Source organism: Phascolarctos cinereus, unplaced genomic scaffold (assembly GCF_003287225.1).
Source record: "Phascolarctos cinereus isolate Bilbo 61053 unplaced genomic scaffold, phaCin_HiC Scaffold_726;HRSCAF=1367, whole genome shotgun sequence".
Lineage (NCBI taxonomy): Eukaryota > Metazoa > Chordata > Mammalia > Diprotodontia > Phascolarctidae > Phascolarctos > Phascolarctos cinereus.
In genome coordinates, this window is record NW_027556098.1 from 115757750 (window position 1) to 115783185 (window position 25436).

The 25436-nt window shown below is 43.1% G+C and overlaps 2 protein-coding genes across 3 annotated transcripts in view; one reads left to right on the plus strand and one right to left on the minus strand.

Annotated features, from left to right (window-relative positions):
* The window catches only part of SEC22A (SEC22 homolog A, vesicle trafficking protein), a 160043-nt gene extending 149370 nt beyond the window's left edge, over positions 1–10673 (plus strand). The window contains exon 7 of one of the 2 annotated variants that reach the window (XM_020985976.2): positions 7736–10673. In XM_020985976.2, the coding sequence (XP_020841635.1) occupies positions 7736–7792 (57 nt within the window). In that variant the 3' untranslated portion in view covers positions 7793–10673. The remainder of the gene's footprint in view (positions 1–7735) is intronic. The other variant, XM_020985971.2, reaches the window with a different exon arrangement.
* The window catches only part of ADCY5 (adenylate cyclase 5), a 262353-nt gene that overhangs the window by 53506 nt on the left and 183411 nt on the right, over positions 1–25436 (minus strand). The window contains 6 exon segments of the mRNA XM_020985965.2: positions 371–393; positions 6629–6769; positions 11691–11832; positions 13596–13754; positions 15933–16060; positions 17482–17593. Of these exon segments, the coding sequence (XP_020841624.1) occupies positions 371–393; positions 6629–6769; positions 11691–11832; positions 13596–13754; positions 15933–16060; positions 17482–17593 (705 nt within the window).

Below are 25436 nucleotides of genomic sequence, written 5' to 3' on the forward strand. Positions count from 1 at the left end.
AGGGGCAAAGGGACATATATGTTTAGGAGTCTTGAGGCCAAATGTTTTGTGGGAGAAGGGAGAGGAATAGGCACATAGCAGTTGCCTGGGCCCTCAGATCTCCTGCTGAGTGGCTTAGCATCCTGTATGTTAAGTAAGAGATGCATTTGGCTAGTTCTAAGAGGTATGCGCCAGTGTGCTAAGATCTGTGCTTTTCCTGACACTGTACCTAAGATCCCTTAAGGCTCATCTGAGATAAGAGAAGGCAGGGCGAGGGTGTAGGTATGAAGAGTCTTTCCTTGTGGAATTTTGGCAGTGGGAGAACAGTCATGGGGACAGCCTAGAAATGCTCCTGAAATTAGGAGAAGAGAGGCAGAGTCCTATTACTCACTTGTCCTTGGGGTCTTCAAAACCCTAAAAAAAGAGAAAGACAGAAGTGTAAGAACAAACAAAACTAAGCAACAAAGGTACTGTGATGGTCATGGGCACCAGTCTTCTGGCCTACTTTTCTTTCTAGAAGATTCATTAACAACTCATAAAGGGGCACAGCAAAGATGTAGACAGGAGATAACTGTAATTTTGAAATAAAAATCATCAATGAAAATTTTTAAAAAATCAATGGTATAGGAGGCAGCTAGGTGGTGCAGTGGATAGAGCAGCACCCTGGAATCAGGAGGACCTGAGTTCAAATTTGTCTTCAGATACTTACTAAGCCATGTGACCATGGGCAAGTCACTTACCCCAACTGCCTCAAAAAAAAAAGATACATTTTGAAGAAGAAAGAAAGAAGGAAAATGAAAAAAGAGAAAAAGAGGAGAAGGAAAATGAGGAGAAAGAAGAGGAGAAAGGAGAATGAGAAGTAGTAGGGAAAGGAGGAGACTGGAAAAGAATTGGTGTAGCTGCTGTCAGGGGAGGAGGGAAGAGGAGAATCAAAGTAATGTTCCCTATTGACATATCATGTATCGCTACATTCTGTGCCTGTGTAACTATGTGATTCTATGTAACTACCTTTGTTTGGCAAGAAGAGCTGCTCTGTGTCTACCCACATTCCCCAGAACACTATCCTCTTACTGAACAGATTTTAATTTCTAGGCACTTCAGTTCCCTAGCTCCTGCTGCTCAGAAGCCCACCTCCTATTTCCCTAGATGGACACTCAAATCCTAATTTTCTTTCACTGGTGAAGATGTGTGAAAGGAAACTTTCTTGAGACCCTTTAGGGACTTAGGACTTTTTACTGTAACCCTAGCTACTTGCAGCAACTTTCTGGAATTATCAACGAGGAGTTGCCCTCCCAGAAAATTGGGAGTGAGTGCTTATGAAACAATGAGACTGAATGGAATGATGTTCTGGAAAGATTGTTAAATCTGGAGTGAGGAGGACCTGGCTCTGCTTCTCATTACCTCTATGACTTTGAACAAATCCTTAAACTTCTCTGGACTCTTCTCAGTTCTGGAAAGGATTGGACTAAATGATTTCTAGAGTCCTGCCTAGCTCGAATCCCTACAATCTCATAATGAACATACTTATTAAAGATTTTACAAATGGCCAGAATCTGACTCTGTCTGTCCTTCTGTCCCTCTGTCCCTCTGTCCCTCTGTCTCTCTCAGTATGACTTGTCCTTACTAATTTCCCAACTTGCCCTCAGTTCATAAGATCTGGATCAAATCACTTGGCTGGTAGGAAAAGAGGCTGAGCCAAAATGTGATGGCTCCATTCTGGAGGCATTAGGAAAGAGGAGGAGAGATCCAGAAGGCAGGAGAGAAGCCTGAGGAAATGGAGGCTGCTCGATGAAAAGTTCAAGTCTGAATAATGATTAGGAGACCTGGGTTGCTTAGAAAACTTAATATTTTTTTTTTGAAAGTTCACTACAGCAGCTGAAGACCAGCTGTATGACATCATCTCTACCAAAGAAGTTGTCTGCAGTCCCAGCCAGAAGAATTTAAGTTTGTTTCCATGCAACTCTGTCACAGACTGAGTTGGAAAGGACTCTAAAGATCATATGGTCTAACCCCTTCATTCTGCAGATGGGGTAAACTGAGGACCAGAGGCATTATCATAGGTTGCCTATATGGTTGGAAAGAGATGTATTACTGTTGTTATTTACTCATTTTTCAGTTATATCTGACTCTTCATGAATCCTTTTGGGGTTTTCTTGGCAAAGATGCTGGAGTGGTTTGCCATTTCCTTCTCCAGCTCATTTTAGAGATGAGGAAACTGAGGTAAAAAGGGTTAAATGACTTGCCCAGGGTCACATAGCTAGTAAGTGTCTGAGGCTGGCTTTGAACTTAGATCTTTCTGACTTCAGGCCCAGTGCTCTATCCACTGAGCCATTTAGCTGCCCAGAAAGGGCTTTAGAGGCTCTCTATTCTGCCCCCTCCCCCATTTTACAGATGAGGAAACTGAGGCACAGACTGTTTAAATGACTTGCCTAAGGATAATAGTCAGAAGAGCCTGGATTCGAACTGAAGTCTTTACGCTTCTAGTCCCACACTCTTTCTGCTCTATCGAACTTGCTTCACCACTAGTTGGTGACAGAGCTTATCCTAGGACCCAAGCTTCCTAACTTTGAGTCTATAGTTATGCAATTCATGGAGGTGGTAGGTGCTGACTATGAAAGGTAGTGAACATTCTTGAAATGTTTTTAAAGAAGATAGGTTTTTCCTAGACTAGACTAATTTAGGCATAGTCCTGCATAGAGATAGATGAGTAAACTACAGAATTCACTTCAAATCCAAGCTCTCAAATGTGGGTGTTAAGATCCCTCTCTCCCAGCCCTTCCCCCTATTCCTGCCCCCCATTTTCCCACCGGCCCCATAAATACACAGCTTGTCTCATCTCCATAAATCTGTCTAACTACTCCATGCTCAGTCCTATATGACCTCTACTTTTTTTCACCTCTAAGCCTTTCTTCACCTCAGGACTTTCCTCCAGCCTGAAGTATCCTCCCCTTTGTCTCCTATCAGATGAGGAGATCCCTGAGGTTACAGGCTGCAGATCCTGTTTTCTTCCACACGACTCAGTTAGGAATCCTGCAATAATGACCTCCTCATTAAAAGTGCAAAAATAAAAGTCACCTTCCCTCCTCCACTGCCCATAAGAAGGGCTCTTTTCAAGGTGCTCATGGGAACCTCTGTGATAGAAGCTCTAAGAAGCTTCACTCTTAGACAGAGAAAGGGCAGGGGTTCTCATGTCCCTTGCACTGATCACCAGTCCTCTTACCTTTGACAGACCAGGAGCATCAGATCCTGGGTAACTTTTTTTTTTGGAGGCAATTGGGGTTAAGTGACTTGCTCAGGGTCACACAGCTAGTAAGTGTCTGAGGCCAAATTTGAACTTAGGTCCTCCTGACTCTAAGGTTGGTGTTCTATCCACTGCACCACTTAGCTGCTCCCAGATTCTGGGTAATTTTAGGATTTTATTTCAGCTTAATCTCCCCACCTTTCACAGAGTTTCTCCCAAAGGGAACACAACAAACCCTCATCACCCATACTTAGCATGCTCAACCCAGAAGTGGGCCTTAGGCCCCACTTCACCAAAGGCTTCTCACTAGAGCCAAAAGCAGTTTATGGAAAATCCTCATTCTAATTACACAGTGGTCCAATTAGGCTCTCCAGAGAGCCAATGCCAAGAGGCGGATGAGTTAAGCCCAGCCCCATGCCAACAGAATGGCAGCATCATAGAGCTGTCACATCTGCTGCCTAGGAACGTGTTAGGAAAGGATGGTGGCAGTGGAGGTGCGAGGGGGAACCCAAGAGTGAGAGGGGGCTGGGTGTAGAAGAATCAAAGAAGAAAGAGAGAGAGAGAGAGCAGGGAAGAGACAAGGTCAGCAGAAAATGGGGGAGGGAGGATGTAGAAGAGAAGGGATAGTGGGAAGAAAAGGAACAGAAAAAGCAGGGAAGGGCAGAGGTAAATGGGAGAGAGAAGATGGGGGGAGGAGGGGAAAACAGGGTAGAGATAAAGGACGGGGAGAAATGGCATGAAAGAATTAGAGGAGGAGAGAGACTCAAACTATTCAAAGAGGGAGTAAAAAGGAAAAGAAAATCAGGGCAAAGGGAAGAAAAGCAAAGGAAAGGGAATAGGGAGCAGCGAAGAGCAGGGAATTCTGCATTTTTGAAAGTTGTTTTGCACATCTTCCTTCTGTCGAGAGGGGGGAGATGATACCATAGAACAAAGTTCTTGCTGTTTTCCTTGGTTTCAGGGGAGGTTTTAGAGTATGTGTGTGTGTGTGTGTATACATGTATATGTGTACGTGGGTACATTGTGCCTATGTGTATTGCATACATGTGTATGTACTGTGTACTGCATGTATGTGCTTGTGTATGTGTGCATGAGGGCACTGTGTACTACATATGTGTGTGCATATGTTTATGTGCATATATATGTATGTGCATGTGTGTGCACGTATGCTTTGTGTCTGTGCATGCACATGCATATATGTGTGTCTGTGTATATGCATGTATGTATATGTGCATATTGTAGATATGTGTGTATTGCATGTGTCCTGTTTTGTGTGCATGTGTGTGGTGTGTGTATTATGTATGTATATGTGTGCATGCATATATGCACATGTGTGCTGTATGTATTGTATACTTGTATATGCATGCGTGTATTGCATATGTGTGTATGTATATATGTGTGTTATATACACATGCTCACACAAGCACACCTGGGAGCTGGGGATGTAGGGGAGTTAGCATATGAGGAAATGACTGTTATGTTAAAAAAAAAAGGCATCAATTTTTAAAAGTCATATTTTCCTACAAATTAAGATTTTTGTTATTCAAATTATTAAAGAAGTTAGTCTCTCAAAGAGAGAGAAGAATGAGGGGGTAGAAGGGGATATGACGCTTGGAGATGGGTCTGTTAGGTAACTGGAGCTAGGGGCTTTAGGCGTCATAACCAACACATCCATTGGAGAGTCTTTGGATCAGCCCTTTAGATTCCAGGCTCCACTGTCCATATCAACAAATTTTCAAGATTTTGGGATTCAACCAACCACTCTAGTTGTCTTCTCAGGCACTGAGCTCTCCTGTCCCTCTCTCTATCTAGTTTTAATCTCTCCTGTTGCAGTTTAAACCGACTCAGCGTCATCTGACTCTAAATTAGCTCTTCCTGCATACCCGGGCCCATCTCCCACCCAATTCCTCAACACTGGGCCTGCAGAAACATAAAGGCAGGACAACCCTTCACTCTCATACCTTCCTTGCTCACTTGTTCTTAGGGTGAGTGGGGCCTTCACTGAGAGAAGCCTTGATTATCCCCCTGAACAGAGTAAATGAATCTGAAAAACTAAGCTTTCTTAAAGAAAAAAAAATCTCATTATAATTCATCTTCCTCCATATCCCACCGCCCTTCTACTTTTATTACCATCCCTTTCTTTTCTTTCTCCTTTCTCCTCCAGTCGTCACCACAGGAATCAAGGCACATCCATTTCATCTTGCCCCTTTGAATGGATGAGCCCCTGGTGTGTGATGTATAGTGATTCCTCCAGCCCCTAACAGGTTTCAGAACCCAGTAAATAAATCCCCTTTGGCTTCTGCTTTTTTCAGGCCTCCCTTCCCCCTTCCCCACTGAGGGAGAGCTCCAGCTGATCAGGGACTTTCCAAAGCATAGAAAGCATTGGGGAGCATCACAATGATGGTTTCCAGGCAGTCGTGGTGCTCGGGAGAAATTTCAGTTGCCTGGGAAATGCAGCAGACACAGGCAACACCTGGCACGTTTCTCCCCACCAGACTGGAGGAGAAAGGCCTCACCAAATGCCAAACAGCTGGAGGCTTTGGCACGTCCCAGATCCCAGTCTAAGCCTGGCAGGGTGAGCTCTGCCAAGGGAGAAAGGACAGTTCAGTATTGGGATGAAGCCATGTGACTCAATGGCAATAGCCCTCAGTCTGCAATCAGAAGTCGGTACTGGGCTTGGCTCCACCCTAGGCTAGATGACCTAGTAGTTGTCTCTCTCTGGGGCTCTGTTTCTTCTCTGTAAGTTGGTGGTGCAATGGCTAGAGCAGAGGTGAAGCATTGCGCTTGGAGTCAGGAAGATATGAATTCAAATCTGACTTCAGACACGTCCTAGCTGTATGACCCTGCGCAAGTCACTTAACCCTGTTTGCCTCAGTTTCCTCATCTATAGAATGAGATGGAGAAGGAAATGGCAAACCACTCTAGTATCTTTACCAAGGAAAACCCCAAATGGGGTCACAAAGAATCCAACAAGACTGAAAAATGACTGAACAGTGCCCCCTACTCTGTGCAGAGCATTGTGCTGCCTTAACTGTAAAATGGGGTTAATAGTAGCACCTACGTCTCAGGGCTGTTGTGAAGATCAGATGGGTTAATATTTGTAAAGCATTTAGCACAGGGCCTGGCACATAGTAGGCACTCAGTACATGTTTATTCCCTTCCTTTTTCCCAACTGTCTTATAAAGCCAGAAGAAAAAATCCCAGCTCTCAATTTATATAGGTAGATTTTGGGATAAAATAAGGTAACACATGAGAACACTCTGAAAAACTGAAAGCATTTTATAAATGCAATGGATTACTGTTGTTATGCTATCTCTGAGGAAGGATGCTGTGCCTTTCTCCTTTTATCCTCCACCTCCTACTTCTCCACCCCCCCTCCCAATTTCCACGGCCATCTCATTGGTAACTAACCATCCTCTTCATCTCCTTTGAGACCTGGTGGGACCCCAGGTGGTTGTAGAAGGGCCGCTCGGCGCCCCAGGGCGGGGGATTGTGTCCAATGGAATTGGTTCGCTGGCGATTCATTTTGGCAATCATGGCCTTCTCTTCTTTCTGGAGAAAAAGCACAGTTAGAATCAGTTTGAGAATGGAAGGTACCTGGTTTACACAGGTAACCACTCCCTTCATCAACTCATGGTCTCTGACCCCTAGAAGAAGATGAGACCCCTTCTCCAAAGCCTGATTCATCCTGCCTATGTAGGTACTCCCACTCCCTCCCCTGATCCTTTGGCTTATTTTATTTCATTAAACTTGTCTAATTTTCTGCACAGTGGTCCTCATAGCCATCTATCCTATACATTTGTGGCTAGAAGTGCATCAGAATTGCCATCACCTAAAGGGCAGGGAATATGTATGTGCATTCCTCACTGTAACCCACATCATAATGTGTAGAATCCAAAAGACAGGTGGGAAAGGGGTATATTCTTTTGGGTAAAAGTGATAGCCCTTATAGCTTGAGATAGCATGATGAAGAGAAAAGCTGGGAGATGAAGTGAATTGAGTGCCTGTCCTGAAGTCAGGAGGACTTGAGTTCAAATGTGGCCTCAGACATTTACTAGCTGTGTGACCCTGGGCAAGTCACTTAACTCTGTTTGCCTCAGTTTCCTCATCTGTAAAATGAGCTGGAGAAGGAAATGACGATTCCAGTATCATTGCCGAGAAAATCCCAGACAGGGCCGCAAAGAATCGTGAACAACTGAACAACAAAACAACAACACTGAGTTTGGAGTTGGGGACCTGGGTTCAAATTCTAGCTTTGCCACAGACTATCTATGTGACCTTAGGCAAGTCTCTCAACCTCTCTGGGCCTCAGTCTCTTCATCCATATGATGAAGGGCTCGGAGTCAATGGTTTCTCAGGTCCTGTCTAGCCCTAAAGGTATATAGCTGGGGACTGGAATCAAGCCTCCCCCATCACGCTGAGAGCTTTTCCAAATGTGCGCATGGGGGGGGGAATTTGTTCTCTCACTGCTCTATCTCTTCCTCACACAACTCCTCCTCCTTTTCTCTCTTTCTCCAGACTCAGTATCCTCAGCCCCAAGGGTATGCAAAAGAGAGGCAACAGGAAATACGTTGAAGGAGCCCGTCTGGATGTGGAGCCAGAGCCCCCGGAAGCCAAGTACCACTCTCCTACTCACTCCACGTGAGACCATGAGCAAGCATCCTCCTCCTCTGTGTGACAACAGGGTTGGATCGAGGTCTTTGAACTTTTATTTAAAAATACTTTGAGAGTTGTATTTCACTATTATTGGCTTCCTTTGTAAAAACTATGTATTTATTTTGTACTTTTGAAAACAATTTTCTGAGAAGGGGACCACAGGCTTCACTAGCCAGACAAAAGGGTCCAAGACCCCAAAAAGTTTCAGAGCCTCTGGATTAGAGGATGCCTAAAGTCCCTTCGGGCTCTAAGTTTTATGTCTCGGGGTTGGAAAGAATGAGTAATGCAATTGCTGTCTTTCTTCCCCTCCCCATCCAAAGGTCCCAATGGTCCAGTGACATTCTAAATGTTTCTCTGCCTTCTGGGAACCTTCTCCCCCTTCCCACTCCCCAGTCCAGCGGCCTTAATCACCGGACTTCCAAATTACACATTCCATCTGGCTTGGTTGGGTCACAGTGAAAATGGCTTTAAGAGCCGGTCTGCTGTTAGGAAGAGAAGGAGCAGGATGGCTAGGATTTCTCCCTTCCCCCCAAGCTGTCCTTGAAACACCTCTAAGGATCATTTTTTTTTCAAAAAGGACATTTTTTGGGGGGGTGTCTGTATGACTTAAGTAGCTTTAAACCTTATAGGTTCATAGACTAAAGTTGGAAGGGATCTCGGAGGCTAGCTAATTCAGTCCACTCGTTTTATATATGAGGAAACAGGTCTAGGGAGGTTAGTGACTTCTCTAAGGTCACATAGGCATGAAGTATCAGAGGCTGGATTTGAACCCAGGTCTCTATCTCCACTGCCAGTAGTCTATGATTCTTCCTTGGTAGTCTTGTCCCTATGCTCCTGTCCCAATATTCCCCCACCTCCCCCCACCCCCAACACATACAAGGCAGTTAGGTAGCTCAGTGGTTAGAGCGCTGGGCCTGAAGTTAGGATAACCCAAGTTCAAATCCAACATCAGGTACTTCCTAGGTGTGTGACTCTGGGCAAGTCACTTAATCAAGGGAAAAGAAACCAAAGGGACCTGAGCCTGTGAGCAAACTGTCCAATCCATATCCTGGTCTCTAGAAGATAAGCCTTGTCTGCTCTACCAACTGTATCTTACCCCAAGGAGGGCCACGAGAAGAATGGATGCCTGGAGAACTGGGCTTCACTTCTGATGCCATTTACGGCAATCTCAGGTGCTAGAGACATGTATTTATCCAAGCTTCTAGAATGTATTAGGCCTAAGTCTGGAACTGTCCCAGTGAAGAGCAGGTAGAAAAGGAAAGGAGAAATGGTATATGAAGTCCCAATTTAAATGTCTTGGGCTGAGAATAGGAAGGGCCGTCTTATGAAGACAGCATTGATGTAGTAGAGAGGGCAATGACGTTGGAGGAAGGTGAGGGGGGCTTAAGAACTCTGATCAAATCAATGTCCAATCACGTCTCTAGAAGACCTGGGATAAAAGCACATTAGCCCGCTCCTGATGGAGAGGTGAGGGCCATAAGGGGCAGAGACATACATTTTTGGACAAGCCTAGTGGATATTTCCGTTATGCTTGACTACATTAATTGTTGCAAGGATTTTGCTTTTCTTTCTCTCTTTTTAAAAGGAGAGAGTTGGGGAAGGGAGGTTAGCAATAATGGTGCCCCCCAAAAAAGGGTCACTGTAACTTTTTTTAACTATGGGAAAGAAAAAGAAGGAAGTCCAGAAGGAAACACAGAAAAGGAATACAATTCTGAAACGAACATGTAGACTTTATCATATACTTGAAAAAAAAAAGAAGCATAAAATGAAGACTTCCAGTTCTGATAGAGAATCTTCTTTTTCTGCTCTGCTATATATATGGAAATGCTCTTTTAGGGGCATTAAGATTTAGAATTTAAGGCTGGAGATGATTTTGATGATGAAGATATGAGGGATATGGAAACGTGGACAAAAGCATTTGCAAGAATGGAAGGGTCCTTAGAACTTTCAGGACTTAAGAGAAATTTCTGGTGACAAACATGTGAAAAATTACAGATGCATAAAATGATGGATGGGTTAGATAATCCACTTTTACAGATCAAGCATCCAAATGTGTTTGCTGCTTAATCAGCATCTTAGTCTTCTAGTCAGAAAGTTTCCGAGGGGAAGAAAAGAGGAGAGGAGAAAGAGGAAAGATGAGGAGAGAGGAAGAGAGAAGAGACAGAGAGAATGCCCGTTGATTTTCAGATTAAGAATAAGATATGGAAAGCTATTAAATAAAGATAGATAAAAGGTAGATAAAAGCCCAAGAACCCCTCAAAGAAAAGATGCAGAGGCAGAGGCATAGACATAGAGATCCTGAGTCAGAGGCCCACACTCAGGGACAGAGGTGGATTCCATGAGTGAGAGAGTCACAGTAGACATATATAACATGGGCTTTCATGGAATATTTCCCGCCTTCTGGCCTTTAGGGTATAACCACCAATGACTTTTTTTTTTAATAGTCTCATTGTGCTTTCCCCAATTATTGGCACAAGTGGAAATGTTACTTTCTGCTACTTGCTTCATGAACCTAACAAAATCAAACAGGGGGTCTGATTCAACCTGGGGCCGGAAATACCCCAGAACCATATTAGGGTAATAATTTCTTTGCAGTTTTTACCTACTGTGTCAAATAATACTTCCTTTTATTTGTCCTCAGTTTACCTATTTTAAGCTGCAACAACACTGATAACAATAATGATTATATCGAATATCTATATAGCAGTTAAACTTTGTAAAGCACTTCATTCATACATATATACACATGCTATGTATGTACTGCATAGATACATACGCACAATATATTTGTTGTTCAGTTGTTTTTTAGTTGTGTCCAACTCTTCTTGACCCTATTTGTGGTTTTCTTGGCAAAGATACTGGAGTAGTTTGTCATTTTCTTCTCTAGCTCATTTGACAGATGAAGAAACTGAGACAAACAAGATTAAGTGGCTTGCCCAGGGTCACACAGCTTGTAAGTGAATGAAGCAGGTTTCACACTCAGGTCTTTCTGACTCTAGGTCTAGCTCTCTATCCCAGATGCTTCAGTGGGTTGCCCCTTTGTTCTAACATACTGGGATCCAGTGAATAAGTCTGTGTTCCCCTATTCCAAAGCCTTTAGAGCTCGTCTTTCCAAACTGAAGATTTCTGATGGTTTGGGGCAGTCATCCCATTAGAGACTCCCCCCCCCGCCCCCGCCATGACCATTTAAATTGCCCTTCATTGCACTGTCTTCAACTGCAAGCTATGGGGGGGCACTGTGTTTTTCTGAGTTTTCCATGTCCTTTTACAAAGGAAACAGGAGGAAGAAGAGGCAGAGGGTCCATGAAGAGGATCCTGCCGGAGAACCGGAACTAGGGTGGGATGGCCTGGGCTTTCTCCCAGGGCACTGCAATTTGGAAAGTCTTGACAGCACTTAGCTATCCTTTGGCAGCACAGATTAACACCTAGTCACCAAAGATAGTTAGCTAAAGTTGGAAGCTACTGGACCTCACCCTATGTTCACCTCCAAGAGAACAACCCCATGGCCCACCTCACTCCCACTCTTCTTTCTCCTCTGCACTGGGCTCCTCAGCAGCAGCCTGGAAGTATTCTGGGGTCTGTTTCTACCCACCACAGGGTGGTGTTCTGCTGTCTCTTTCCCTGGCCCTCTTAACTAAATTTAACTTAAAGAATTCATTAGAAGGCAAATTTCTTACCCTAGATAGGTTTGTGAAGCTTGCCCTGGGCAGCAACATTGTTAGTTTCAGCTCTGGTTTGAGGGTATCAGGTTGTCCCCTCCACTCTCGAGGAGTGGACACCCTCTATGCTTCTCTCACCTCCTTTTCCCCCGACTCACCCTCTTCTGGCTGCAGCGCAGGATAAGAAAGGTTTCTATACTGTGCTCCTTGAGGTAGGCATTGCGTTCACCCCCGCAGCCAGGCTCTACCTCATAATCACCATTGAGATAGTTCAGTGTGGCCTTGGTGATATGGATGCGCCTATAGTTCAAGAGATACAATTGGGGAAGAGAATGAGGTCACAGCAAGACAGAGCCTGATGTGAGATTTGGAATCAACACCAGTCTTAAACCATTTTCCCTTCCACAACCTTAAGTGTGACCAAAACCCCCTAAACTTGAAGCGAAATGATAACTTCAACTTCAATCCTAATTTCAACTTATTAACCTGTCAACCCAACCATTCATCCTTTCTCTTCCCTGCTAACTCAGTATTGTTCATTCCACCCCACAACTAGATTACTATACCAGCTTCCTAACTCTGCTTCCAGGTTCACCCAGCCCTGGAATGTGTCCTGTGAATTCCCAGCAGATTCATCTTTCCCAAGCACCACCTCTGATCAGGTCACTCCCCTTCTCTAGAGCCCCATTGCTCAGAGCAGTGGTTCCAAATCTGTTGAATTATGAACCTCCTAGGGGACCCTGGAGTTATTGCAAGTGGTCCTTTTATAGACTGAATAAATCATAAATATTGCACCTATATGTATTCCTATTTTCAAATAAGCTACAAAAACACTGCTGAATTCACAGTAATTTCTGGCACTGCATAGTTTCTCCATCAACAGATACTAGCAGTAGCATGGGGATCTGAGAAATTTTCTGACGTTATAAAGTGTGAAAAGCTTGGGAAGTACTGGTTAAGAGGATGAGTCTAGCCTCTTTAGCCTGGCATTTAAACTCTACAATGTGGTCCCAGCTGACCTTTCCAGTCTTATCTCCCATTACTCCCCTACAGGAACCTCGTGCACCAGCCAATCTGCATTGACTATTTCCTGAACTTTCAGCTTTGCTTGGGCCATTCTCTCTGCCAGGAAGTCGATTCAGTTCAACTCTACAGAACTCTTGTGTTGGGTACTGATTGTGCTAGACTTTTAAGAGAGAAAAGCCCAGTGTGAAAGACAAAGCCCTCTCCTCACCACCTTTCCAGCTACCTTTTTCTGTCTTGTCTTTCTCCATTAGATTGTAAGCTCCTTGAGGGCAGGGAATTCCTTTCTTTTTCTTCTTTGTGTCTCTAGTGCTTAGCAGACTATCTGGCACATGGTAGATAGTAGGTGCTTAATAAATATTTATTGACTATTAAATGGTCCTTGCCTTAAGAAGTAGGTGTACCTGTCAAAACCCTATTCTTCAATGTGTAGTTCAAATGCCACCTCCTCCAAGGTGCCAGTTGGAAATGATTTGCTTCTCTATTCCTTTAGCTTATACATTCATCATGTTCTGCCTTCTACTATGGTTGACTTTTTATAAAAGCTCAGAAATCATCAAATGCTACAAATCAGGGTCTGATTTGTTGTTTTGTTGATTGCCTACACTTGAGAATGTGATGGAGAAAATGTTAATAATGCAGATTAATCATAAAAGATTGGTAAATCATAAAAAGATTGCTGATTGTTTACCAGCACACCCCTGCTCCTACTCCTGCCCCACTAGACTCCATGCTCCTTGAGGGCTGGGAGTAGATGCCATACAACTTAGTACTCAATGAGTGCCTGCTATCATGGAGATGTACACGGTGTAGTTAGTTTAAAAAAAAATACTTTCTGATTGATTGAATGAATGAATAAATCTCCTGAATATTCTTGACAGCCCCCAGAATTAGCAGCTCCCTCTTCTCACCCATCCCTACCCCAACCTCTGATTCCAAGGGAAAGTGACTTGGCAGGGCCAGTCTCAAGGAACTTTGAGGCCTAGCTCTGGTGCTGCCTGGTGAGCTCAAACACCAATGGCCTAGGTCAGGTCACTCACCCAGCTTTGCCTCCTGCTTCCATGTGGTTGGCTAATGTCACATCGTTGGACCAGACATCAAATTGCCACTTCCTCAGTCCAAGCACTCCACAGTGTACTCGACCACTGTGAATCCCCACACGCATGTTCACATTCACCCCGGTCACCTCTCGGACCAACCTGGAGAAGGAGCATGGGAAAGGAAGAATGTGTCGTCATGGAAAGAATAGCGGATGGGAGGAGATCTGACTTTAGGGGCCAGTTCTCCACTTACTGCTAGCTTTGACCTTAGCCAAGTCAGTTTTCACTCCTGTGAAGCTCAGTTTCCTTATCTACAAAAACTAGGCGGGTTGGCCCAGGTGATTTTTAAGGCAAGCTCTAATATTTCAAGCTCTAGTCAGGAGGGTCAAGAACTGAGTCTTTGGAGGAGAGAAGAAGGCAAAGGGATGAGAACTGAGGATAAAGAGGAAAAACAGGTGTAATGATGGAGGAGGGTCATAAAAACAGAGATCAAAGAGTCACTCCTCCTGGTTTTATCCAGATAAAAGTATTGAGACTATTCAACCTGGAAATAGGATTGCTATGTGATTTGGGAGAGGGCTTTCTTCTCAGATGGCCAGAAGCTGCAGTGTCCACCCATGACCACAAGGTGGTGCAGTGCATCAACCCACAGCTACAAATGTGCCTAGCAGTATTTTGATTTAGAGCCCCATCTTTTCCTTCTAATCCAAATACCTCTGTCTTGTGTCTTTCACTGGTCGGTTAGGGTGCACTTGGGAAATGAAAATTCATTTTAATATAATCTGGAGCCAAGCATCATTTGGAAGGGAATTTTTGCTGCTGCCAAAAAAATATTCCTACAATGCACTTGGAGGAAACATAAGAAATTACTTCTAGATTATCTGTTGTTTGGGTCTAGCCAGACCACTGTACTTCTTCCCAATAAACTGGATAATGGAGGAATACTCTAAATACTCCTTGGCAAAGCACGGTAGTTGGAAGGGGTGGAAGGGAACTAAGGTCAACTCAATGCCACTGGATTTGAAGTCGAAACTTGGCTCTGTCACTTTAGCTATGGCTTTTTAAAATCAAGTCACTTAAATTCTTTAGGCCTCAGTTTCCTCATTTTTAAGATTGGGGTGAGATAGATGAGAGAATCTCTAGGTCTCTTCTAGCTCTAAGACTATGATCTATTATCCCAGCCTGGGGGGATGGGAGGAGACCCACCAGGGAAAGAAGATGAAATATCCCCTCCCGAGAGGAGTGGGGCCTGCTGCCGGGAAGCAGTACGAGGGGGCAAGCACTCATCCAGCCTGCTCTGGAAAGGGCCTTCTGGGTAGCACACTCCACTGACTTGGACAATACAGCTACTGTATGCTACTGAAATTAGCAACTCCCAGGACAACAGTGAGAGGCTGACACAGCAGGGAAGACTCATTACCAATCAATTTTCTTGTCATAGGGAATAGCACTCTGCAGATCAAGCAAAGGCAGATCCTAGTCACCTTCCTTTGCCCCTATAATGGACTACATTCCCAACACTTAAACTTATCCCTCTGGTTTTTCTCTTTGCTAGCCTGGTCCAATATCACCAGGGTGGGTTACATACCACTGGGATGCAATGGAATGAGATTTAGATTTGGGGTCAAAGAACTTGCTTTGCTAATCACTGCCTATGTGACAGTGGGCAAAGCCTCTCTGACCCTTGGTTTCCTCATGTATAAGATGAAGGGGTTGTATTAAATGACTGTTAGTATCTCTAAATCTATCACCCTATGAATTCAAGGATTCCTCAGGCTAAATCAGGGATTCTTAACCTGGGGTCCTTGAATTAAAAAAAAAATACATTTTGATAACTATATTTCAATGTAACTGGTTTCCTTTATAATCTTATGTATTTTGTTTCATACATTTAAAACCATAATTCCAAGAAGGGGTCTGCAGGTTTCATCAGCCTGCCAAAGAAGCCCAAAGAAATCCCAGAGTTTATCATGTCTGTCCTTCTGCCTATCTAGAGATTCAGATGAAGGTTTGGATTAACCCTGGATTTCAGATGGTCATTACCCTTTTCAGCATTAAGCCTGTCCTTTAAATGGGGTTTCCTCACTGCCTCTACAAAGGTTTCATTGAAAAACGAGTCCCTCATTTCTCCGGTATTCTTGATCTTAAAAGACGCACTTTGGCAGAAAGGGCCCAGATCTCAGGAAAAAAGCATCCCAAGAAGAGAAACCCAAGAGCGTGCCTATCTGACCCCTGTAAGGTTGCCCCTTTCTGGTTTACTCTCCTATGTATACCTTTCCTCCCTCCACACCTCATTCTTCCCCCTGCCCCCTGTGCCCTTAGGAACACTCTACTTACGAGATGGCCTCAATCATGTCCATGCCCATCTCCACACAACAGTGAGCGTGGTCAGCCCGGGCCTCAGGAAGCCCAGAGACACAGTAATAGCAATCTCCCAAGATTTTAATACGTAAACAGTGATTCTCCTATGGGAGAAAATTATGTATTATTTTATTTTTAAACCCAGCAGTGAGATGGGAAAAGCAGAAAAGCAGGAAACAAATGGATTCATGTAATGCCCAGAATAACTTGCCTTTGAGGGGCAGTAAGTCCAGATCTGGCCCTAGCCACAGCCAGCTTAGCCAGCTCATCAGGTGAGGCGGAGGGGGAGGGGGTCCCATGAGCTGAGACAGAGCTATGGGCCTGAAACACTGGCCAAGTACATTCCCACCACCCAGTACACATTTTATCTAAAGGGCATTAGGTAAGAACAATTAAGATTTTCATTCAATGGGGTACTGTTTGTGGCTCTTTTGTAAAGGGTAATCATTCATCATTTACAGTCAAATTCTGTGACTGATTATAAATATAACTTCAAATTCCTCAATACTTGGAAGAAGGTGGGTTCCATGATTTAAACGTATTTACGAAAATATGAATGTATTTTTAAGGCCTCTATAAAGGCTTCTATAAAGTTAGTGAGAGCTTATGAAAAACAAACCAACCACTAATGTGACCGGGAGCCTAATTAATGAGTGTGCTCCTACCCTACAGGTTCCAGATTCACCCTTAAGGCTAAAACTCAATTCTTCCTTATGCTTTTGAGGATTATCTAAGCAATCATCCCTGCCTTGGCCTCTCACACATCCCTCCCCCCCACTCCCCACACTACCACTACCACCACACATATATACTTCTATCTGTAGTAGGAGCTCTGAAAATGCAGACTCATTTTATCATCCTGAGCCAAACACCACCAGGGAGGCCAATCTGCTGCTAAATCAATCAATCAGTCAACTCAAAGCCAAATAAATAGAAGTGACTGTGGGGTTTGTTTGTGGGGTTATCCACAGCACCACCCTCCTCCGTCAGTATATCTATACTGATCAAGAGTTGACTGATGGTGTGATGCGTAGGCATTTCCCCGTCTGTAAAATGAGCCCGAATGAGATCTAAAAACCCTTGCAGCTCTTCAGTTTTCTGGTTCTATGATCTTGTGATAGGGTTACTCTCTATGAGTATACAGCAGCAGCTGAAAGTCTGCTGTGACCTGCAGCTCCTCCAGCTCCCTCCTCTCAGCCTGCCTGTGCATTTAAACAATTTGTCCTGGTCTGTGACTGTAGCATCTGTCTGCATCTGCCTGCATCATCACCTCCCCCCTCTTTTCAATAGTCCTGAGGCTTTGCCCACATGTCCTTTCTCCCCACTTCCCATCCTGATTCTCCCCGACCAGCCTTTCTATGGCTGGGAGTCTCCTGACCCATTATTGGATACAACTTCCGGGGTCCTGAGTGACAGGGACTCCTGTAAAGTTCCCAGAAGGCTTTAGAGTTGGAGGAAGACCACACTGGTCACACTCTCCACACAGACCTCAGAGAGGCCAGAGAAGATCCGAGGGGTGACTTACTGCGGCCAGCTTGTCGAAACGGGCAAACAGCTCATTGAGAGTCATGACCAGCTCCTGCGCCGTGCACTGGGAAGCCAGGCTAGTGAAGCCCTCAATGTCTGCAAAGAGGATGCTGGGGAGACACAAGGGGAGGGAAGAAGACAGAAGAAAGACAAAGGTGAAGGGAGAAGACACACCAGGAATAGGGACAGCCACTCTGCCTTAGGGCTTCTCTGACTGGGTGGGATTGAGGGGAAGAGAGGGCTTAGGCTGCTGGGGGATGGGGTGTGTGGGACATACAGGAAGAAACTAAGGCAATGGTGGTGGAAGGAGAAACGAGACCAGAGACCAGAACTGTAGAGTTCTGTACATGTTAAATGTAAGCTTTTTGATGTCTTTGTATTTCCACCATCTTGCCCAGTGCCAGAAAACAACAGGAGTCTAATAAATGCTTGTATGAATAAATAGCTCTTTGGTGACTGCAAAAGGGCACTGCGGGCCATGGGACAGGATAAACTAGCTTCCTTCAATTATCTAAAGAGCCTTTTATTTACCCTCGTCTTCTCTCTCCTTATTTCTAGGGCAAACAGTCTGGGGATAATACTTGCATTTTTTACCACTGTTACTCTTTCCCCAAAGTCCACCTCTATTTCTCATTATATCCTCCTTCTCTACAAAAGAAGCAGCTGGATGGTGCAGGGGTTAGCATGCTGTGCTTGGCATTAGGAAGACAAGTTTGATTCCTGTCTCAAACATTTACTAGCTGTTTGATGATGGAGAAGTCACTTAATTTCCTTATCTGTAAAATGAGGACAATAATAGCACCCGAGTCACATCATTGTTGAGAGAATCAAATGAGATAACATAGCCTCTATCCAAATGGTTAAGCAATAATCACAATGATGATGATGGTGGTGGTGATAGCTAGAATTTATATAGTGCTTTAAGGTTTGCAAAAATGTGTTACAAATATCTCATTTTACTCATAATAACCCTGGGAGGTAAGTACAATTATTTGACAGAGGAGGAACTGAGGCAGAAAGCAGTTAAGTGACTTGCCCAGGGTCACTCAGATAGTAAAGTGTCTGAGGCCAGGTGTGAAAAAGCCTTCCAGATTCCAAGTCCTGTATTCTATCTACTGGACCACTTAGTTTTACACTGTTCAAACGGGGTAACTCAATCCTGGGGATAGGGAGAGGTGGGGTCTCGACCAAGGTAACAACAGAGTAAATAGAAAGCTTGGACTAGTACCCAGGCCTTCCAGCTTACAGACTTGGGCTTCCCAAGACATGATACCATCCTGGCCAAGCTGTCCTGTCTAAAATCTCCTGTAGCCACTCCTGGACCCTACTTCTAAATGACCCTAAGCAATTCAGCCACAGGGCTGGGATTCCTAAACTGGCCAAGGCTGGGTTCCCATTTCCCTTGTCAAGAGTAGCTGCGCAGGCCTGGCGTCTACATGCATCAGGCCCATTCCTCAGATCCTGCTCTCTGCTCCACCCCATCCCTACCTCCCCCCACTCCCCCCCACAAAGCAACGGACTGATGATGGCCTCCAGACCAGGCCCCAGGTGTCTGCCTTTAGGGGTGGTTCCTAGGAAAGGAAGGCCAGGAGAGGAGATGAATGTCCATTAGGAAACAGGGGAGAAAACTTTAACCAATTCATATTCTCCAGGAAGCCTGTCCTGTTTAACCCTGGAATCCTCTCACTAGTGTCCTTTCAGTATTTTCTGGCTCAGACTGTATAGTGTACATGCTACTAATGGATAGGTTGTTTTGTAAGTAAACTTCATTCAATTCTGTGTATAGGCTTAGTCTCTCTAAAAACATGGTAAGCTAACCAGAGGCAGGGATCTATCTCCTATTTGTTTTGCCTTTATTTTTTTAAACCTCTAGTATGAATCCCGCCTCTAACATTTAACTAGCTGTGTGACCATGGATAAGTCACTGAGCCAATCAAACCTCAATTTTCAAATTTTACTTCACAGATTTGTTGTGAGGGTAGAATTACACACATATGTGTATGTATTTAATATATATGTAATATATATAAAAATATAAGGCATATCTATAAAACTTTAAAGTTTTCAAAATGTTATTATATTTTTGCATGTATATGTATAATATACTTTGAAAGCTTAAAAGTTTTTTAAATAAATTTTTAAATGCTGATCCTTATCAATATAGCTTAGTTCATTCTAGAACACAATGGATCTTCCATAAATGTTTATTGGTTGACGATCATACATAGAATAAACCAAGATGAAGAATTATAGCTATTTTAAAGGATGACTTTTTCAAATGCAGTCTGAGATGACTGATAGTTTATTTAGAGAACCTCAGAGAATCAGCAAAGAAACTATTTAAGGCAATACTCTAGTAAGATAGCAGGATGCAAAATAAATCCACAAAACTCAACAGTGTTGCTATATCGTGGCAATAACAAAATCCAGGAGGAAATAATCAAAATGGAAATCCCATGCAAAATATCCAAAATGCATAAAGATATCCAGCAAAACATTACAACTACTAAACACCTCTTAAAGAAATAAAGATTGACAAAAAATAAGACATATTCATTGCTCATGTTTGGGCTGTGCTAAAATAATGAAAATGGTGGTACTACTTGTTCAGTCATGTTCGACCCTATGTGACCCATTTGTGGTTTTCTTGGCAAAGATACTGGAGTGGTTTGTCATTTCCTTCTTCAGCTCATTTTTAGAGATGAGGAACCAAGGCAGACAGAGTTAAGAGACTTGCCCAGGGTCACACAGCTAGTAAGTGTCTGAGGTTGGATTTGACTCCAGGGCTGGCTCTCCATACATTGTGCCACCTAGCTGCCTTAACAACACCAACTTACATTAATTTACAGATTTAATGGTATACCAATCAAACAACTAAGGCGGTAAGGCATTTTATAGAGCTAGACGAAATTACAAAATTTATTTGCGGGAGCAAAGGGTCCAGAATTTCAAAGCAAACCTAATGCATGATGCCCAGATACAGAGCAGAATACATAAGAGCCCAGGTCACATCTAATTTATGTTATCCTAGAGAAGTACAAATATAACTACTTCCCAGCCTCCTCTTCACCCCTGCCATTTTCTTTCCCACTAGAAACTTAAGGAAGTTCCTTTTTAGATACTCCTAGATCAAGGGAGAGAATACTATATAAAAGACTTAGTGTCTCAACACACACACACACACACACACACACACACACACACACACACACACACACACACACACACGGAAGTCTGGGAGGAAGAAGGGGAGAAGAAAGGAAAGCAAAAAATAGAGTGAAAGAGAAGCAGATAAAAAGAAACAGCTGGGTGGCCCCATGGATACAGCATGAAATCTTAAGTGAGGAAGACCTCAAACACTTATCAGCTGTGTGACCCTGGGCAAGTCACTAAACCTCTGTCAGTCTGTTTCCTAATTTGTAAAATGGTGATAATAATAGCACTTAATTCCCAGGATTGTTGGGAGAATCAAATGAGATCATGGTAAAAAACATTTTGCAAACCTTAAGGTGCTATATTGATTATGAATGTTAATATATTACACATTAATATATTTATATTAATAGATTAATTTATATATTATACAATTATGCAATATATTGCTATATTATTAATAATAACAATAATAATAGTAATAATCCATCCTGCCGACACTATAGGATTCAGTAGCAAATGAAACTCTTCTAAATGGGAACTCAAGGAAAAAACAAAACAAAACAGCGACAAAGAATGGTATTTTCGGAAGGGCTTTGATGTCTGACATTTGACATGGCACGCAGTCTTGCCTCCTGTTCATAGATGAGATGGGGAGATAGAAGAGGAATTGGTTGAGGAAGTCAAAGGCCCTCCTGAGAATCTCCACTTAAAGACAGGTTGTTCTTCCTCTCTGTCTCCAATCTGCAGGATTCCTAGATAGCAGGGCTCTCCAAAGGTCATTCTGTCCATCCCCCTGACTTTCAGCTTGTAGTCCCTTTCCCTCTTCCCAAGGTTCTAATCTTAGTAGGATGAGAGAGGAATTCTCTTCTTTTCTTCATTTCTTCTTTCTTTTCTTTTTCTTTCATGTCTACATGAAAGCATCAGCTGCGCATGAAATCACAGAAAGTTCTCCTTCAACCCCCAGGACATAAAACCCAAAGTAAGTTGAGGTCAGGGCCAGATGAAACTCTATCCAATAGTTTGAACAAAAGGGAACAGAATTTTAGCAGTTTCCATTTCAAATACATGGCTAGAGAGCAAAGATCCCAGCAGCTGCTTTGCCTTGCCTTAGAAGAGGGAACAAAGTCTTGTGCTGGATTGAGGGGGGTCAAAAGGGGTGATCACTTTATTCCAGGAACAAAGTGGAAAAGGCCTCCTGGACTGGAAAAGCCAGAGACCCTGTCCCAGAGACAGGGACACACAGCATCAGCCAGGAAATGTAAAGTAGATAGGGAAAAGTCAAAACAACATGGTTTAGTAGGCTGAGTGCTAGATTTGAAGGTGGGAGATTTCAGTTCAAATCCTGCCACAGCTACTTTCAAACTGTGTGACCACAAGCAAGTCACTTAACTTCTCAGAGCCTCTGTTTCCTCATCTGCAAAATAGGGACAATATTATTTGCATTCCCTGACTTTCAGGATTATCATAAGGAAAGCAATTTGCAGACCTCAAAGCACTATACATATGTAATGTGTCGGCATTATTTTCCCAAAGAAGTGGAAAACAAAGCTGGGTAGCATCTTGAAGCACTTGGCTATGTTTGTTAAATGGAATTGAGCTGAATTAGGCTTCTTGTCCCTATGACTTCTCTGTGTCCAAATATATTCAGAGGAATACCATCTCAGGCCCTGCCAAGCAGATTATCATCATATCTCATTCAACCAAAGAGACAAAGATAATTCCTAACACATATCTATCCCAAAGGGGAATGCATTGCCTGGATGGTAGTAGGTTGTCCCTCACTGGAGATCTCTTATAATCTCCAGCTTCTGTAACAGATACCCAGAAGGGCCCACAAGAATTTTGTGAAAAGATACCAAATTAGGATGATGAAACTTGGTCAGTTAATTTTCTTACTGTGTTTGACTTGTAGGCAGGACTATCCCTCTCACTCACCCACCCCTGGCCCCTAATACCACTGGAGGGCTAACTGGCTACACTGTAGCTCAGACCTGAGGTGTGTAGGTACTACCTAGGTATAAAAGGCAGAGGATTTGTACTTGGATTGGTTGGGGTGGGGTGCGGTGGAGAATTCCTTCTTTCTTTCTCCAATTCCCTTGACTAGTTTGATGTGGACACCAAGTAAAATCATAGATCTGGAGGAGACCTCAGAGGCCATCTATTCTAACCTCCTCATGTTATGGGTGAGGAAAACGATGCACAAGAAGATTAATTGACTTGCTCAAGTCACCAAGGGAGTAAACATCAAAGATAGGATTTGAACCCAAATCCACTAGAGCCAGTACTCTTTCCACTGTACCATGAGAGACGTGATTATTTATAATATGATTTCTAACTAAGTATGTGACCTTGGGCAAGTCACCTGGCCTTTCTGGACCTGTCTCCTCATCTGTGGAATGGGTCTGAAAGATCATTAAAATCCTTTCCCGAGGTTTAAATAATTCTGATTCTATAATATTCTATAGCCATCATGTCTCCCCCCCCACACACACTCCTCTGCCAGAATCAAAGGCACATTTCTCTTCCAGCATAGAGAGGTTTCTGATTAGTCATAAGCTGAGTTCAGCAAGCTCCATTGTTTGAATACATAAAAGCAAACAGCAGAACACTTGGTTTGTTGGTCAGAATTGCTCCTCCTCTTACCCGTTCAGTTTTAGAGGTTGGGTTCAGACTTTCAACAATGTATACATTAATAGATTAGCCCCCACTTAATGGTCTGATTATTCATAAATAATCTTAGCAACCTTATCATGACTGAGAAATCACAAAAGACAAAATGGTACATGTTGGAGAGGTTGTAGGAATACAGTTACATGAAGACACTGTGGGCAGAGCTATGGCAGAGCAGTACAGTGGCGCTAGACTCAGAAATCGAGTTCAAATCTTGTTCTTACCACTTACTCCTTATGTGACTTTGGGCCAGTCATTTAACCTCTCTCAGGCTCAATTTCCTCAACTGTAAAATAAAGGGGTTGGGTAAAGGGCTAGTTCTATAGTCCCTTTTGGGTGCAAATCTATAATCCTATGGATTAGTCTAACAGTTCTAGAAAAGAATCTGGATTTATATTAGGAAAATAATTAAACTATATATACACATATATGTATGTGAAAATATGTGTATGTGAAAATATATACTATATATATACACATATATATAGTATATATTTACAAATATTATCTCATTTGATCCTCACAACAACCTCATGAGGCAGGTGCTGTTATTATCTACATTTTACAGTTGAGGAAACTGAGGCAAACAAGGGTCAAGTGAGTTGTCCAGGGTCACACTGCTAGAAAATGTCAGAGGCAGATTTGAACTTGGGTCTTCCTGACTCCAGGACTGGACCTCTATCTACTATACCACCTACTTGCTCCTTTATAAATACATAAAAGTCACTGTTATAAGTATTTTGGCATATATATGTATGTATGTATGCATGTATGTGTGTGTGTGCATGTGTTTTACAACTAGTAGGCATATTCCCCAAGGTCAAAGATAGAAGGAACATACCAAAATATTTATAACAGGGGCTTTCATACATTTAGAATAGGGCAGCTACGTGGTACAATAGATAGAGCACTGAGCCCAAAGTCAGGAAGACCCAAGTTCAAATTTGTCCTCATTCGTTTACTAGCTGTATAACCCTGAACAAGTCTCTCAACCTTTGTTTGCCTCAGATTCCTCAACTATAAAATATGGATAATAACAGCATCTGTCTTACAGATGGGTTTGTTCTGAGGATCAAATGAGATAATATTTGTAAAGTGCTCAGCACAGTGCCTGGCACATAGCAGGTACTATATAAATACATATTCCCTTCCCCTTCCCCTCTTTTTCTAGTAGCTAAATTAGAAAGTATGTGAGAAAGCATTATGGTTCCTGATGACAATTCATATTAGTCAATATAGGGCTTTCTTTATATGTATTTTATCAGCCTCTTGGAGTAGGAAGGCACCAGGGCGTGAATTGGGTTAACTATATGCAGCAAAGAGAAGGTAAGCACAGGGATATTTTTGTTTGGCTTTGGTCAAGGACAGACCCAGCTCATGGTACCATGCTCTTTGGTACATGCCACAAAAATACCCTTCCTTCTCCCTTTGCTTTTCCAAATCTTACCCATCCCTTAGTTTTCCACCTCCCTCATGAATCCTTTCTTAGAGAGTTCCCATTTACCACAGAGACACTTGACAATATTTGTTCCATTCTCTGAATTTCTATAGCATTTCTACAGTCTGGACCATACAACCTAGCACCTGATTCTGTATAGCCTTGTATTGCCTCCAGTCACTTGACAGACTTAATCTTGTAGCCTCTACTAGACTGCAGTTCCCTGAAGATAGGAACCTTGTCTCTCTTTCTCATTCATTCAATATCTATTATATCACCTACTATACGAGGCAATTCAGGTCGATTCAACAAAGTACCAGGGTATGTACCAGGCACTGCTAGAGATAGTAAAACAAAAAGTAAACCAGTCCTTCCCCTCAAGGACCTTACATTTACTGCAGGGAGATAGGAAGAGAGATCAAAACCCAGAAAGTCCCAGCAGTCAGTTTCTCATCTTGTCAACTACAGCCTTCCATCTCCCATAGTGCTCAGCACATTTCTGGGTCCATAATAGCTGCTGAGTAAATTTTTGTTGACCACTACAGTCAATTCTCAATTTTCTGCACTAGGTTTGTAATTCCTGAGTTTCCATCCACTGATGATCAGGGGAGCCGCCTAGAATCAAAGCAGTTGCCGCATACCGTGCCCAAAGAACATAAGCCATGCATAGATAACCGAGTTTGAACTAC